At 39.5% G+C, this 17,158-nt stretch overlaps 2 protein-coding genes across 3 annotated transcripts in view; both read right to left on the bottom strand.

Annotated features, from left to right (window-relative positions):
• Positions 1-615: 615 nt before the first annotated feature.
• clec14a (C-type lectin domain containing 14A) lies at positions 616-8,193 on the bottom strand. The gene is made up of 2 exons (XM_047393198.1): positions 7,954-8,193; positions 616-2,177 (listed from the first exon to the last, which is right to left on the bottom strand). Exon 2 carries the CDS (start codon positions 2,140-2,142, stop codon positions 1,051-1,053), a length of 1,092 nt encoding a protein of 363 aa, XP_047249154.1. The 5' UTR covers positions 2,143-2,177; positions 7,954-8,193; the 3' UTR covers positions 616-1,050.
• Positions 8,194-12,810: 4,617 nt separating this feature from the next.
• Positions 12,811-17,158, bottom strand: part of sec23a (Sec23 homolog A, coat complex II component) — a 35,234-nt gene continuing 30,886 nt past the window's right edge. Inside the window, exons 14-20 of one of the 2 annotated variants that reach the window (XM_047345459.1) lie at positions 16,764-16,917; positions 16,576-16,653; positions 16,308-16,469; positions 15,513-15,599; positions 14,458-14,613; positions 13,819-13,884; positions 12,811-13,742 (exon numbers count right to left, since the gene is read on the bottom strand). In XM_047345459.1, the coding sequence (XP_047201415.1) occupies positions 13,650-13,742; positions 13,819-13,884; positions 14,458-14,613; positions 15,513-15,599; positions 16,308-16,469; positions 16,576-16,653; positions 16,764-16,917 (796 nt within the window). In that variant the 3' untranslated portion in view covers positions 12,811-13,649. The remainder of the gene's footprint in view (positions 13,743-13,818; positions 13,885-14,457; positions 14,614-15,512; positions 15,600-16,307; positions 16,470-16,575; positions 16,654-16,763; positions 16,918-17,158) is intronic. The other variant, XM_047345460.1, reaches the window with a different exon arrangement.

The following is a 17,158-nucleotide window of genomic DNA, read 5'->3' as shown; positions in this document are numbered from 1 at the left end:
CTACATTTAGGACTAAATATCATCGAACGTTCCTTAAACAAAATGAGCAGCCCTTTAATTCAGCACTGAACAGGAATCTACAACTCAGATGCCAACTTCAGTGTCATTAGCCCCAGAAAATATGCAACAGAAACTGAGTCAGATTTTAAGAAAATCTCATAGTCCATGGAGAACAATGATAATACTTGTACGTTACTCAGCACTTCAGCTTGTTTGGATTAAAAGAAAGGTTCAGATAGTGATACAATGCAACATAAGTCAGATAACCTTCTACTGTCACATGACCCTCCCATTTGGCAAGGACAATTTGAGGTGGGAAAGAATTTCCTGTCTTATTATTGCTGGGATCAAACAACAGGAAACCAGTTTCTAAACACCCCCCTGTGTTTAGAGGTCAAAAAAAGATGAACTCATATTTAGTTTTTTACAGATTCTTGGCCTTTTAATATTTACACACACATACTTGTTTGTTCCTTTATATTTTCAAAATTAAACTCACAAACGTGTTTGGCCAGCCTGTGCTGAACACCATGGATGTTATCAGGAAGACTGTCCTCATGTTTTTGACTGATGGAGAAGGTGAGTAGACATTTGAATAAATCTGAGACACAGCAGGAGACTTTAAAAGCAAATCTTTATTTATTACATGAATATCACACAAATGAAAGATGAATTTACCTGAGTGCTGATCTTTTTCCTACTGTTCAAAATTATTCAGATTCAATTCAGTTCATATATAAAGCATCCATTCACAACACATCTCAAGGACTAAGGTCCATGATATATATATATATATATATATATATATATATATATATATATATATATATATATATATATACACAACATGGTGTGGTTTTAGCTTAGTTCAGTTGTTAGGGGAGAACACTAAAGTTGTTAAGTAAGAAGGTTTTTTTGTTCATGAAGGTTTTAAGTTAAAAAAACATAATGTTCTTTAAAAGGTCTTAAATGGCCTTGTAGGATTCCTTGTTATTTATGGGTTGGTCCTCTTCCTCTTCCTCTTCTTCTCACGCCTCTTTAAACAGCATTTCACCAATGCAACAGTTGCCAGTATAACCAGTAGTACAGCAACAACTGCCAGATCAGAATGTGAGACAATGAGTTCTTGTTATTTGCTGGGGATATTTCCTCACATGAAGAGTCCTGGTCAGCAGCACAGACACACCTGTAGGAACCCTCAGTGTTCAGGCAGGTGTGCTGACAGGGGTTCCTGGTGCTACACTCATCTATGTCAACACAGAGCCCTGAATCATCTTTCTGAAAGCCTTTTTCACACTGCAGGCAGATGATGCTGAAATTAGCTGGGGAGCCATCTAACACTCGCCAAATGGCAGGAACACCTGAACAAAGCAAGTCTATCTTTACTTCGGACCAACACTCCACCTGGACTTTGCTGCTGTTACTGGAATCCGGAGTAAGGGAACGAATGCTGGGATGCTTTGGGTTTTTGAAATGCTCACAAGATTCTGGCCCTGCTATTGGGAGGTTAGGATGTAGTGTTGTTGGGTCGGGTTTTAATGTTGTTGAACTTGTTTTGGCTGACGCTGTCTTCATTTGGTGCTTTGCTGAAACAGGTCTATTGGTGGTCCGACTACTTTCCACTGACGTTCCTGTACGTCTATCCCTCACTTTGCAGATAAACTGGTAGGGCGTTTTACAGCTGTCAGGGATCAAACCTAAAGTAACTTTTGACTGGCCAGACTGTTGCTTGAGGGCTCCACATAAGTCCTCTGTACAGGTGAGAGTTGGCTCCTCCAGCCAGTTGATTACGCTCAACTCCTGGCTGCTATTCTTTCTGCTATTCTCTACCCACTTGAATCCTCTCAGGGGCACTGAAGGATTAAGGCATTCATATTTAGGTTTTCTTAGCCCAACCCAGACAGTAATATTTGCCTGAAAGGGCTTTGATTTGTTGAGAAACTGAAAGATTTCCTGGACCTCATGTTCGGTGGCCATGCTGGGCAGAACACCAGGAAAGCAGTCTTTCACGGCCTGATCAAAAGCAACTTCACTTTGGCTGAGTGTGTATTTAATGCGTGAAGACAAGTTGGTGGAGACATTTTTCAGCAGGAAGACAACCATCCAAAGGGCACTCCACCAACAGCAGAGCCAACATTCCATTTCCTCAAACTCCACCTGCTCTTGAGGTGACGTCACTGTCAAAAAAAGACAATAGAATCATTACTTGTTAAACCTCTGATGGTCGGAGGTTGGCCAGTCCGGGTCAATTTGCCCTTTGGCCAGTCCGGGTAAGCATAACAATTTTCCCTATTCCTACTCTAATTTCATATGTGTAAATAAACCAGTTCATAAACATGTACGTAATCGTTGACTATAAGCTTATTTTTATTTACAAGTACTTTGGTACATTGGTTCTAAAGAACTATAATCATGAAATGAGCAATTAATTTTAATTTATTTTAATTGTATAGCCTACGTTCGGCTGACCAATTTCGAGTATTCGGCATTTGATTTCGCTTTGATTTTGTAGTTCAAGCTCAAGTATGCCAAAGCTGCAAGTGGGTAAGTCTACATGTTTGGTTGTTAATTGTATTAACCCACACAATTCATTACGCCGTCCTTCAGCATTAGAACCTCTTTGAAGTGCCTGATGCCCAAAAAGAGAAAGCTCATTCACCAACAGTCTTTTTCTGACTTTAGACAACATCAAAAGGCCAGTTATCTTAAAACGGTGGGCACAAGAATGCATATACACATTAAGAAGATCATTTAAATATGGAGGTGCAAGTCCATGAAAAACGTACGTTAAAAAGAGCACCTTGAAACCAGCCTAAACCTGACAAGGAAACCAATGAAGAGAGGCTCACATGCTCATATATCCCCACTATAGTCAAAATACGAGCAACAGCATTTTGCACCATTTGCAGAGATCTGAAACTTTTTTGAGGTAGTCCAGACATCAGAGCATTACAATAGTCCAAGCGAGATGTTACAAAAGAATGGATGAGGACTTCAGCATCCTTGTAAGACAGGATAGACCTAATCATAACAATTCTTCTGAAATGAGGAAAGGACACCCTAGACACCTCCTTAATATGCTTGTCAAATACAAGGGTCTGAAAAACAATACCAAGGTTTTTCATGTTGTCAGTACATTGTACAACACAGTCATCAAAAGACAGAGAAACATTGTCAAATAGATGATGCAATTTTTGAGGTCCAATGATCTCTGTCTTTGCAGAGTCAAGGAACAGGAAACTCTCTGAGAACCAATTCGTAACAGCTGAAAGACAGACCTCAAGTTTGGACAAGCTATACCCATTATCAGAAATGATAGTCATATACAGTGGGGAGAACAAGAATTTGATACACTGCCTATTTTGCAGGTTTTTCCACTTGCAAGGCATGTAGAAGTTTTTGATTTTTATCATAGGTACTCTTCAACTGTGAATGACGGATTCTAAAATAAAAATCCAGAAATTGACATTGTGTGATTTTTGCAATATAAAATATATAAATAAAATAAAACAGTAGACCTGCAAAAGGCTGGGATAGGCTACAGGAAAATAGGCAAGCAGCTTGGTGAGAAGGCAACAACTGTTGGAGCAATTCTAAGAAAGTGGATGATGGTCAATCTCCCTTGGTCTGGGGCTCCATGCAAGATCTCACCTCGTGGAGCATCAATGATCATGAGGAAGGTGAAGGATCAGCCCAGAACTACACAGCAGGACCTAGTCAATGACCTGATGAGCACTGGGACCAAAGTCTCAAAGAAGACCATTAGTAGCACACTACGCCGCCATGGATTAAAATCCTGCAGTGCACCCAAGGTCCCACTGTTCAAGCCAGCACATGTTCAGGTCCAACTGAAGTTTGCCATTGACCATCTGGATGATCCAGAGGAGGAATGGAAGAAGGTCATGTGGTCTGATGAGACAAAAATATAACTTTTTGGTGTAAATTCCACTCGCTGAGTTTGGAGGAAGTAGAAGATGAGTACAACCCCAAGAACACCATCCCTACCGTGAAGCATGGAGGTGGAAACATCATTCTTTGGGGATGTTTTTCTGCAAAGGGGACAGGACGACTGCACCGTATTGAGGGGAGGATGGATGAGACCATGTATCAGGAGATCTTGGCCAACAACCTCCTTCCCTCAGTAAGGCCACTGAAGATGGGTCGTAGCTGGGTCTTCCAGCATGACAATGACCCGAAGCACACAACCAGGGCAACCAAGGAGTGGCTCCATAAGAAGCATCTCAGGGTTCTGGAGTGGCCTAGCTAGTCTCCAGACCTGAACCCAATCAAAGATCTTTGGAGGGAGCTGAAAGTACGTATTGCCCAGTGACAGCCCCCAAACCTGAAGGATCTGGAGAAGATCTGTATGGAGGAGTGGTCCATACAGTGTGTGCTGCAGTGTGTGCAAACCTCGTCAATATCAGCATCTGATACTTGTAATTGCAAACAGAGGTTTCTGTACCAAATATTAAGTTTTGTTTTTCTGATGTATCAAATACTTATGTCATGCATTAAAATGCAAATTAATTACTCAGAAATCACACAATGGGATTTTCTGGATTTTTGTTTTAGATTCTGTCACTCACAGTTGAAGAGAACCTATGATAAAAATTAAAGACTTCTATGTGCTTTGCAAGTGGGGAAATCTGCAAAATCAGCAGTGTATAAAATACTTGTTCTCTCCACTGTATATCTGCAAATCATCAGCATAACTGTGAAAACCAATTCCAAAAAAACGTAGTAAATGACCAAGTGGCGCAAGATAGAGGGAGAGAAGCAGGGGACTCAAAGCAGAACCTTGTGGAACCCCATGTCTCACCGCACAAGGCTCAGGCAGAACATTGTTTACCAAAACACTTTAAGTTCTGTGAGACTAGTAAGACTTCAACCACATCGGCACCTTGCCTAAGATGCAAAAATAATGTTCAAGTCTCTCAAGTAAGAAACAGAGATCAACCTTACCAAAGCCGCCACTAAGGTCCAACAACAATAAACCTGAAGCACGATCAGAGTCAATATTTAACAAGTCATTAACCACCTTCGTCAGCAATGTCTCAGTGGAATGACTTACTCTAAAGGTAGACGGAAAAGGCTCCAACAGATCATTTGCTGTTAAGTACTGGATGAGCTGCTTTGAGACAATTTTGCTGAAAAAACAGTTTGAAATAGGTCTGTAATTCGATGGTAGAGTGCATCTAGTCAAGATTTTTTTAATAAATGTTTCCACTACTCAAAATATATTAAGGGTTTCAATTTATTACTAAATTCAATAATTAAATTCTGCAATCAAATAAAATTTTGATTCAAATATATGGTAAAATCATACATAAAAATGTTCATTCATTCATTCATTCATTCATTCATCCATCTTCTATACCGCTTTTTCCACAGTGGGTCACAGGGCAGTTGGTGCCCATCTCCAGCAGTCTACGGGCGAGGGGTGGGGTACATCCTGGACAGGTCGCCAGTCCATCGCAGGGCAACACAGAGACACACAGGACAAACAACCATGCACACACTCATTTACACATCTAAGGGCAAATTAGGGAGACCAATAACAGGCATGTTTTTCGACTGTGGGAGGAAGCCGGAGTACCCGGAGAGAACTCAAGCATGCACAGGGAGAACATGTAAACTTCACGAAGAAAGACCCTCGGTCGGGTGTCGAACACAGGACCTTCTTGCTTGCAAGGCAAAATATGGTAAAATCATACATAAAAATTTCATTTTTTAAAAATTGGGCAGTGCATCATGGAATAACTTAAATTGCTGCTGTGTTTGATTGAAGAAAAACCTTAAAGTCTGATTGGTTAGCCTGCACAGCATCTCAGTTGCAGACCAATCACTTTAGTAGATTAGCCCCACTGAATGATTTGATTTGTAAGCTTTAGATATAAAATACACCAATGAGGTTCTGCAGCAAATGAATTTTTATGAAGTAATTACTAAAGATTTGAACAAAAACATAATTAAGCTTTTTATTCATTTAAGACAAAGATAAATTAATTTGTTTTAGTTTCTTTTATTTACCCATGTATGCAAATAAATGTTGGTAGTTGTTTAATTTAGTGAATTGCAGCACTTTAGCCTTTCCATACAGATGGGTGTACCAAATGGTTCCTATTTTACAATTCTGTTTGTGTGACATGTTTAAGTTTGAGCTCCAAAATGCCATGGGCCGAACCTTCCTTTAGCAGTTCAGGTTCTACAACAGTATCTTCATTTCATCACAGCCGCTCACCCCCGGCCATAAATCCAATGTGCAGGGGCAGCGGTGAGGTCGTGCCTGAGCTGTCTGGTGTGGTTCTTGGTCCCATGATGCTGTTTGTTCTGTAACGTTCTCTAACAAACCTCTGAGGCCAGAAACAGAACAGCTGCAGTTACTAATTAGGTAATTTCTGAACACAATACGTTATGAAGGATTTTGTTATGGGGGGTCAGAGTAAAGGATCCTAACCCATGTGCATTTCTTAATTTGAAATCAATTTAGCAAACCATTTTTTATTTATATTCCACTTCAATAATGTATCACTGTGTGTTGGTCTGTCATAAAATTCAATTGAAATTCAAAAATACTTTACTAATCCCAAAGGGAAAACAAATATCCCAATAAAATCAACTGAAGTTTGGGCTTGTAACGTAACATAATGGAAAGGAAATGTTTAATGGGGTGTGAATACTTCTGTAAAATGTGTTCACTGCTATGGTATTTTTTTCGGACTGTTTTCAAACTTCATATTTTCTCATTCTTCTGTTGTCTCAAGGCTTGAAATGGGTCATCTACAGGTTGTTTCGAAAGCCTTTGTGAATCTTCTGACTAAAACCACTAAATAGACGTCACTCTGGCGCTGTTCCAGTTAGACTGGCTCCCCATTAAGACCATCTAAACTTACACCAAGTCAAAACCAGAGCATACCAAAAACAAGACTCTGAGGGAGGGGAGAGCACGTCCAACATCACAACCAAAGGAGAAAGACTAAGGCCAAGACCAAACCAATGATTGTTCATTTTCAAGACAATTTCTGTAATCATAATTATGTGTTAGCTGCTGCAAACATTTAAAGAAAATCTGCCTGTAACCAACAGGACTGCAGACTAGATGGTTTCCTTGGTGTGCTTCACTTTTTTAGTTAGGAACACTGCCACTACATTTAGGTGAACCCAAACTTATAGGTAAGCAGAGCCTCAACTGCATGCTGCTAGTCCAATAAATATGACAAGCTGGTAACATGTTACAGACAAACCAGACATCTCTGAAGTTCTGTCTCTCTGCGGGTTGCACAGATAGAAAAACATTTATATATTTGCACTTGAAAATGTTTGTCCCACTTGTGTTCTCATCCCTCTCATCCACAGCATGTCGGTGCATAGGTAGTGATGACATTTTCAATGTAAAAAACTCTATTGGTTTGCATTTGAAAGTAGCCAAGAGTTTCACTTTGAAGTTGTAGCGAAAAAAAGACATTTCTGCTGTCTTGAGAGCAAATCTAAGACCAAGGCAAGACAGAGTACAAATCTAGTCAAGAGAATGACAAGATTAAGAAACCAAAAAATGTGGTCTCCAGACTGGTCCAGAGTCCTACAACTGTCCTCTGTCTGTCCCTATCAGGTCTTGTGATCAGGACCTACTGGCTATGGATCAAGACATGCTAAAAACTTAAAGGAGACTTCCACCACTGTTGGCCCCAGACTCTAAATAATGACTTTTGAGTTGCTTTTAAAAACTAATCACCCATTCCAAAGATCTCAAATTCAGCAATAGAGAGGTCTAAAATCACTTTTTGTCATTTATTTGCATTGTTTTTGTTTTAAATTTCTGTTGTTACTTGTGTGAATGTAAAACACTTATCTTTTTAAGGTGCTATGAAAATAAAAGTTTTTAAAAAAAAGATGTGACCAAAACTGATAACAACATAAATGAATAAATCTGAATCTTGTTTATGCCTTTCTTACCGTTTGTTACACATCCAGCTTTTAATTCAGTTGTTTCCTTTCAGGTTGTTGTCCTCTCTGGTACTGGTCTGTCCTTTCTTCTTTGTTTTATCCTCCAGTCTCAAAAAATCTTATTTCTTTCCACTTAATCCTGTACACATTTTCTTATTTCTTTCTTACAGATTCTGCTTCACAGTGGCTCTGCTGACAGATTGCTGGCTTCGACCCTCACACCCAGCAGCTCCCCCCTGCTCTCTTCCTGGACAGGAAGTGTGTTGGATCTTGATATGGTCTGCTTTTTTCCTGCACATTCACCCTGTCGACTAATCAGATTGTGAAAGCTCTGAGATATTCCGACCGAAACCTAAGGCTGCGATTAATTATTTTTGGAACTGAAATTAGTTCAGGTCCTGGGAACTGGACATATTACTGCAGGCATCATCTACCCTCACTAGCATTTTACACTGGTACAGAGATTACTTGAAAGTTAAAGGTTCCTCCTTACCCTCACCCTGATCTCTAAACCAATATGGCCTCCTCCAGTGGCATCACATTAAATCATTGGGCCAAACAACACTGCACCTATTAATGAACCTGTTTCCTTTAGTGTTTTTGACCTTAAAACAGAGAAATGCATTGGAATTAGCTTGTATTGCTGATAGCAGTGATTCTGGTGACAGGGCTTAACAATCAGTAAAAACTTCCTGACTTCCAGTTGGAACAGAGTGAAGTTGGGAGTCACAGCATTCTGAGAACCGAGATCCATCCTCTAAGGTAAACAGAATGCTGCATTATTGTTATCTCACTGATCAGGTGATTGGTAATTCAGCAATGTATTTCTCTGCATTCAAACACTAAAGAGACATGCTAACTAATAAATGCTGTAAAGTATTGTGTTTGCCACTTATTTAATATAATGCCACAGTTAGAAATGCAACTAAATTGTTTTAAAGAAAATGTTGTATTCTGAACCTGTCTCAGGACACTGGAGGATCTCTATGTCTGACCAACATTCTTTTATTGTTTTTAAACATACTCACAGCTTGTGTTTGAACAAACAGTGGAAAGGCACAGGGAAATCGATAGGGTAAGTGGTGACTTAGGCATTTCCAGGAGGTGCTGTGCAAAGAATGACAGGAAGTACAACGGTGGAGGGGAAAGCCATTTCTAATCTAATTCTTTCTCATGGTTAGAAATGTAATGTGTGTGTTAATCCTCACTGAAAGCTGCTGGGCTCCGACCAAAAAAAAACTTTTACACAGCATCAACCCTGAACTATCATGGATGTTTGTGAGCAAATGAATTAACAGACAACATTTGTACAATGCCTGGAACTTTTTCACATGTATTTTTAAAACCACAAACTTCAGTGTATTTTGTAGGACTTTATTGTGACCAGAACACAATTAGGCTTGCCTTTAAAAAAAAATACTAATCTGAAAAGTGTGGTCTGAACAGAGCCTTTCAATAAATGAGAATATTACTGAAAAGTTCAGTTATTTCAGTAACACATTATATAGAATAATCACACAGACTGATGTTTTCAAGCCTTTGTTTTTGTTAATTATAATGATTTTCTGTTTACAGGTAATGAAAACATAACATTTAAAAGTAGAATATTACATCAGAACAATAAAAACAGTTTTAATACTGAATTATGGGCTTAATAAAAAGTTTGTTTAATACCTGCTCGAGTTATTTTCTTAAAGTACTTTTAATTTGATAAATGAGCCTCATCAGAATGCAGATTCTAATTTATTGACTATGACTGTATGAATCTATCCAACCCTTCTGAGTCAGTATGTCTTCTAGCAGGTTTTCTTCCAAGATTGTCCTGGATTTAGCTCCATCAATCTTTCCATCAACACTGACCAGCTTCCCTGTCTCTGTTGTGGAAAATCATTCCCCAGCATGATGCTGCCACCATCACATTTCAAGGTGATGAGCAGTTTTCTTCCACACAACATTCTGCACGTAGGCCAGAACCTTTAATTTTGATCTTACCTGACCAGAGCATTTTCTTCCACATGTTTCCAGTGTCTCTTTCAAGGCTTTTTTCAGGCATTCATGCAACACTGGCTTTCTTCTTCAGACTCTTCCATAAAGGAGTATATATCTAATAGTTGTCTTCTCAGTACATTTTCACTCCTGAGCATTGGATCTCTGCATTTCCTCCAGAGTTAACATAGGCCTCTGGGGTGCTTCTTTGATTAATGCTTTCCTTGCCCAGCCTGTAAGTTTAGGTGGACATCCATGTCTTGATAGGTCTGTAGATGGTCCATTCTATCTCCATGTTATGGACTGATCAGAACTTTGGGAGATGTTCAAAGCTTGGGATATTGTTCAAGAACCTAACCCTGCTTTACACTTCTCCACAATGTTGTCCCTGACCTGTCTGCTGGGTTCTTTGGTCTTCATGATGCCGTTCTCTAATGTTCTCTACCAAATGACTGCTGTGGTCAGAAACAGTTGCATTTAGACTCATATTAAATGATAATTAAAATAAATATAACAGGACTGAAACATCCTCCAAGAACAACCAGTTCATTTTGGTGATGATCTTCCTGCACAATGGAGCAGCATGTCACAAGGCTGAAGTAATAAATGGTGAAATTTTCAACCTATGGTCAGGCACCTGATTTTAACCTCACTCAGAAAAAACAGAAGCAAGCAAACTGGGATCAACTCCAAGCAGTAAGAAGTTAAGAACGGGTCACCATCAGCCAGGATCTGGTTCAGAATTTAATATCCAGCATCAAAGACAATCGCTGAAGGTATGAGAAGGAAGAATCAACACAGGAAATCCAGACTCCTGACTTTACATTTTACGTAATTGTTATACAAAATCTGTGAAACCTTTGAAACATTTTTAATTGTTTTTCTGTACATCATAGAAACATTGATAAAATCCAAAAAGCTCTACCAAGACTTTGCTCATGATGATCTTTATTTTCTAGGATCATTGCATTACTCACAGCCAGCTTGGCAGGCCTTTACTCAACATGGTTCTGGGATTTGGCTGCAAAGATCAAGCCTCCTTTAGCTGACGATACAAGAACAACTCAACCCACATAAACACTGCTGACTATGTGTGTTTACTCGTGTGAAGCTGACATTGACAGTGTGAGTCACAGTAGAGCTACTGATTATAATATAGTTCTCCTTGTACTATTTTTTATATATTGGTGCCAGCATCACAGATAATTGTTAATCAGTATAAAAAGTTGTAAATATATTATTTTGTTTTGTGTAAAATCTTTTCAAGAAGCAAAAATCCCCCCCCCCAAAAAATGGCATAGTATTTCTTGTATTTTTTAAAAACAAAATGAAGAGAATTTGATGAAGTTTGATGTATCAACTTTTTAAGTATATTAAACCAGCCCAGCCCCATGTAAAAAAATGATTCCCCCAGTTGTTCACTTAGCTCTAAGTGTTTGTGATAACTGCCCATGAGTGTTTAACATCTCTGTGGAGAAATCCTGACCCACTCTGGTTTGCAAAATAACTCAGAGGCATGTTAAAAGTCATGCCACGTTGGCTCAATCATGTTTAAGCATGGACTTGGACTAGGCTGCATCTTGTATTGCGTTTTTTGAGCTGTTCAAAGGTGAACTTACTGGTGTGCTTCGGATCATTGTCCTATTGAATAAGGGTTGGGGGTTAGTGTGCTTGATGAACTGATTCTCCTTCAGGAATCTCTGGTATAGAGCAGAAACATGGTTCCATAAAGTAGCCCAGGTTCTGAATAAGCTAAACAGCTTCAGACCATCACTCTACCAGCAACATGTCTGACTGTAAGTATATTGTTATTTTACTGAAATGCTGTGTTAGTTTTACACCAGATGTAATTGGACACACACTTTCCAAAAAGGTCCACTTCAGTCTCATCAATCAACAGAATATTTTCCCAAAGGTTTTGCAGTTCATGAAGATGTTTTTGGTAAATGTGAGACGAGCCTTTGTGTTCCTGTGGTCAGCAGTCATTTTTACCTTGGAACTCTCCCATTGATGTGGTTTTTGCCCAATCTCTTACTGTTAAATCATGAACTTTGACCTTAAATGAGGCAACTGAGGCCAGTAGAGCTTTAGATGTTGTTCCGAGTTCTGCTGTGACCTTCTGGATGAGTCATTAATGAGCTCTTGGAGTAATTTTGGTAGGTCAGCCACTGCTGGGAAGGTTCACCACTGTTCCATGTTTTCTCCATTTTGTTGATAACAGTTCTAACTTTGATTCTCTGGCCCACAGCCTTAGAAACTGATTGGTAACCCTTTTCAAACTGATATTTGTCAATGCCTTTGTTTATCATCTGTTCTTGCATTTCTTTAGCTTAGGGAATGATGTGTTGCTTTTTGAGATCTTTTAGCCTATTTCATGGTGTCAAACTGGTTCTATTTAATTGGTTTCTGGATTCCTCAGGTCAGACAGTAATCAGACCTGGGTGTTAACTGTTAAATTGAAGTAAGCTTTCCAATAATGTGGTTAATCACCATATTAATATTGTTTTCAATACAACTTGGCTTCTACCTGAACAGTTTATCATAGACTCTCACACAATGAATGACCGGAGACTTCCCCTCCCCCTTAGTCGTCATTTCCGGGTGACTTTGGACTTGCAAAATTTACTATTGAAATATGCTTATTTTGTGTCACTATTGTCTTTTATCACTTCTTTAATCCTGATATCATGTCAATTAATGGCCAAATCCTTCATTGTTAAGATGTTTTCTTTCTGCATTCGTGGGAATAGTGCGTCACAGGCACTTCAAAGTAGATTTATTTTGCAAGGAGATATTTGGTATTATAGTTTGGCTCTAAATAGGCATATACATTAATTTCTTACTACTCGATGCAGGACTAATAACTGTTCACACTGCACATAATGGCATAAGTTATTTATTTTGATGTACAAGGAATCTGGAAGAACTGATGACTTAATCACAACCTGAATTAAGTGCCAAGGGACCACAAGAGAGATTATCCTTGGAAAAAGGATTCAGTCACTAGATTCCAGAAGGGGGCAGTGAAGCTTTACCTTTTATCTCACGATCAGTTTCTGAGATAAATCTGAAGAAAAACACAGAAAATTAGCAGGCTCTCCACAGCACAGTTTTACTGGAAACATAAGACAGAATGAAAAGAACATATGCAATCTTCTGCCTCAACAAAACCTTTCCTTTTGGAACTGAAAGTAAATGCTTTAAAGAAACCAATACACTTACTTGCTCACATAAATAAAAAACAATACTGTATAACCAAAACAAAAAGAAAAACTGTACTTTTTTGTATTTAGCAGCTGTTGAATGTTTGTGAAATATGTCAAATGGGGAAATATAAACCAGGAATATGTTTTACTGCAAATTCTCCAAGCTTGTTTTAGTGGTGCTGAGAGCATCCCATCTGACAGCAGGTGACTCGCAGGTTATGGATGGGTTTCTGTAGTTGAATCACACATGGGCAGGGTTTTTTAAATTCTTAGTTAAATTATTTGCAACACTCACATGAAACAAAGTGGATACACAGGAAGATACCAGAGCTGATTACGACTTTACCGACATGGACCTGAGCCGCTTAGGTTTAGGTTAGATGGAAATTTTCACTGAAACTATTGACTTGAAATGTCCTGGACCTGCTGCTCAGATTTACACTAACAGAAACGGAGTGCTTGTTGTTTGGTTCAGGGAGCAAATGCATGCACAGCAACATAAAGGAGGCAGGATCAGGCAGCGCTGGAGACGGCAAGTTTCTTTAGGTGGTCCATGAAGACCTGCAGGCTGACGTCATCAGTAAGGATGGGAGCACCAGACTCCTGCTGAAAGCACAGCCTCTGTCAACATTTTATCTGATCAGTTGAGAGTAAGGTCACAGGTCACTGTTAGGGTTCTTACCTGTCCCCAGGCATACATGTTGTTGTGAGTCTGAGAAGGGTTGACTTTGGAGAGCAAGAAGCGAGCCTAAAAACACACACAATATTCTGCTCAGTTGAGATCTCTGTGGATATGTTCTACATCACAAAGCAATATTGATCCCATCCAAACCAAGAGAAAACAGCCCACTTTCTGGAACACTTTAGGTGTTCTGATATTTCTACATTTTCCAGCTGGTTTTGTAACATTCTAGACATTTGTAAACAACACACTAGCCTAGTTGCGGTTTTCCTTTTCCAGAAATCTTGACAATACAACACTAAATCTGCCTGACGATTCAGCGGTGTGGTTAATTACTATTTATTTATGCTCTCCATATAAATCAGTGGAGGAAAACCTTTATTTCTCTGAAAGTCAGATATTAACTTTAATAGAATCGAATAATTCAAGACTGGAATACTGGAAATTCTTCCATACCCAAATTTACAAGAAAATAATGAAATCATTTCAAAACCTTTCAGGTTCCAATGTGTTGGACAATATTTACAGCATCAGCTTTTGCTTTGACATTCTTTTGTTACTTTCATGACTTTGAATGCTTGTGTTAAGAGTGTATTAGTCTGTGTATCACTCAAGAGCAGGCGTGTGACGCGCCCCCACCTGACTGCCGCCGTGCTCCGTGTCGATGTATCTCGGCATGGGGAAGCGGGTTTGCAACAGCTCTTGAGCATCGTCCACTGGAGCGTGGAGGAGGTGTTTGAAGTTTTCGTACTCAGGCATGTCCTGGTAACCAGCCTTCCTCCACTGAGCCACAGTCTGAAAGAGACAGCAGGGTAGACTGGAATCTGTCCTACAGATAACACAAATGTGCATCAAAGAAAAAGAAATGCATGACAGAAAGGGGAACAGTGGGAGTGTTATTGTGCTAACTAGAAGATTGGTTGGTGGATGATTTAAAGCCTGGTTGTTTCTAAATGGCGACTGGCCAAAAATCGGATCTTTTTCTAATCACTGAAAGCACCATAGTAGGAACAACCAGACTGCAGTGACAACACTACTTGGTGTTAAAGTTGTTACTAAGGGAAGACTTAAAGTCAGCTAACTTCAGTTATAGTAAGGGTCAAAAATAATATCAGATGAAGCACAGGGATGTAAGACGAAAATATATGTTCTATGTCATGTTCTGCTGCTTGGTGGTCTTGCTGCCAGAGGCTTGTGCTGGCGCCTGTTTGCCGGGTGACTGCGTGTGGACATGGCCGCAGTGCTGGGTCGGGGAGTTTAGGCCATGCATCTCTCCTTGTGCCTCTCTAGCCTGGGGACTGCTGCACTCTGCTGCAGATCTACCTCTGTGTCGGGCTTATGGCTTCTCTGTGGGGGTGCCTGGTCTCTGCCTGCTGCTGGCTAGAGCTGCTCAAGGCTTCAGGACCTGAGGCTACCTGCTATTTGATGCTCTTGGGTTCTAAGCGTTGCAAAGTTTCTACCCTTCTTACCATTCTAAAAACTTTGCATCTCCAGGTGACAAATTATGACAAATTAACATACACACACTCGCTCAGCATAAACACACAAATTTACAAAAAGGGGACACTAAAACCAAATCAATGCATCTTTATCTATCACGATTGCATTGTACTGAACCTCCCTTTAGTAGAATGGGTCATAATGAGCGTGCATCTGAACGAACAGGTTAGATTTAAAAACATAACAATTTATACCTCTCCATGGTAGATGACAATCTGGAAGAAGGTGTCCATTAGTAGAATTCGGTCCGGCAGGATGCTGCTGCTGTCCAGTAGCACTGGCTGAAACACGTACACACTCTTATCAGTCAACAGATCAACAACATTAAAGCTCCCAGTGCACTGTGCTGCCTGCAGTGGGTGAGGTGCAGAGTTTCAGCTATTTGCTGAAAGAACAACCCACTCAGAGCAGTAATTAGGAAACAATTGCACAAACATATATCAATTTTGCATTTAAGATGCAAAACCCCTTTGTCTGTAAATATGCTCTATCTAGAACTCCTCAAGTGACAAAGCTTTAGCTTCACCTGGTTTAAATTCTGTAAAAAATTTCCTATTTAGCACCTTTTGCTATAAGATTATTAATCGATTTATGGAAAAATAGTCAACAGATTATTCGCAAAATAATCGTTAGTTGCAGCCCTAGGTCTGAAACATTTAATCCCAATAAAATACACTGAGGTTTATTGTTGGAACTTGAGAAAATGTGGAAAAGTTCAAGGGATGTGAATAGTTTAGCAAACTGCTCTATGCTTCACAAGTATAATAACCATCATTTGGAAGCTTATTACTTGAGCAGAACCTTGGGAAACACAATTATATCTCACTACAAAGATATTAAGATTAACAGACACAATGGAGGTCTGTTGTCAAAGAGAACATTGGTTAAAGAAAAATGTTGTGAAATTTGAAAGGAGCTTATCTGAACCCAAGTTTTCTAAATTCTAGAATAGCAGTTGTACAGAAAACAACACTCAGGTGTGTCCACACCTCAGGTGGTCCATTGAAGGAGTAGGCGTAGAGCACAGGCTGGATCATGATGAGGGCCTGCGTCAGGTCCTGTCTGTTGAAATGATGTCGGTAATAAGAACTCTCATCAGGACTATTGTTGAACACCTGAAGGAACGGGGAGCGCCGCAGATGAAACATGAACTGGAAAGAAGAAAAAAGCACATTTAGGTAAAGTAGGACAGTACAACTGAGTAGCAACAGACAGACAGTAGATCAGAAGTGATGGTGCAGAAGACATGCAGGTCACCTGAGGATAGAGGGAGAACGTCTCAGAAAACCTAAAGGAGTTTGGATCGTCCTTGTGATAATCTCCAAACTTTTGACACTGCGCACAAATGTTGAAGCAAATAAAACAAATCAAGACCAATAAGTCTTGTATTTTTTTATTTATATTTAATTCAAACATGCTTTTATTATGCAGACAGTGTTTCTTACCAATCTGATCAGCTGTCTATCCAACCATCTCAGCACATCGGGTCCCTCCTCCGTTTCTGCTCGGTAAACCGCCAACCTCGCCATCAAGATGGCCGCAGCCTCCTGATCAAATGATGCTGCTATACTCTGGATCTGAGTCTGCGCATCAGCCCAGCTGAAAGAAACGTGATGTGCGTGAATATATATAATGATAGGTTTTTATGTTTTTATTTGAATCTGTTTATATGTTATAAGACAAGAAAACATTTTAAAAACTAAAGAGCTTGAACCTTTCATTCAGATCCAACAGAGAACATTAGTAAGTTATCAGTGTTTCAATAACCAGGCTTCACTCATGTCAGGACAAGATCATACTGCTTTCTAGTTTATATGACATGAAGAGAGGAGTACAGAGT

The sequence above is a fragment of the Girardinichthys multiradiatus genome, chromosome 19, assembly GCF_021462225.1.
Source record: "Girardinichthys multiradiatus isolate DD_20200921_A chromosome 19, DD_fGirMul_XY1, whole genome shotgun sequence".
NCBI classification, from domain to species: domain Eukaryota; kingdom Metazoa; phylum Chordata; class Actinopteri; order Cyprinodontiformes; family Goodeidae; genus Girardinichthys; species Girardinichthys multiradiatus.
The sequence above is the reverse complement of the archived record's forward strand: the minus strand, read 5'-3'. Positions and strand labels throughout refer to the sequence as shown.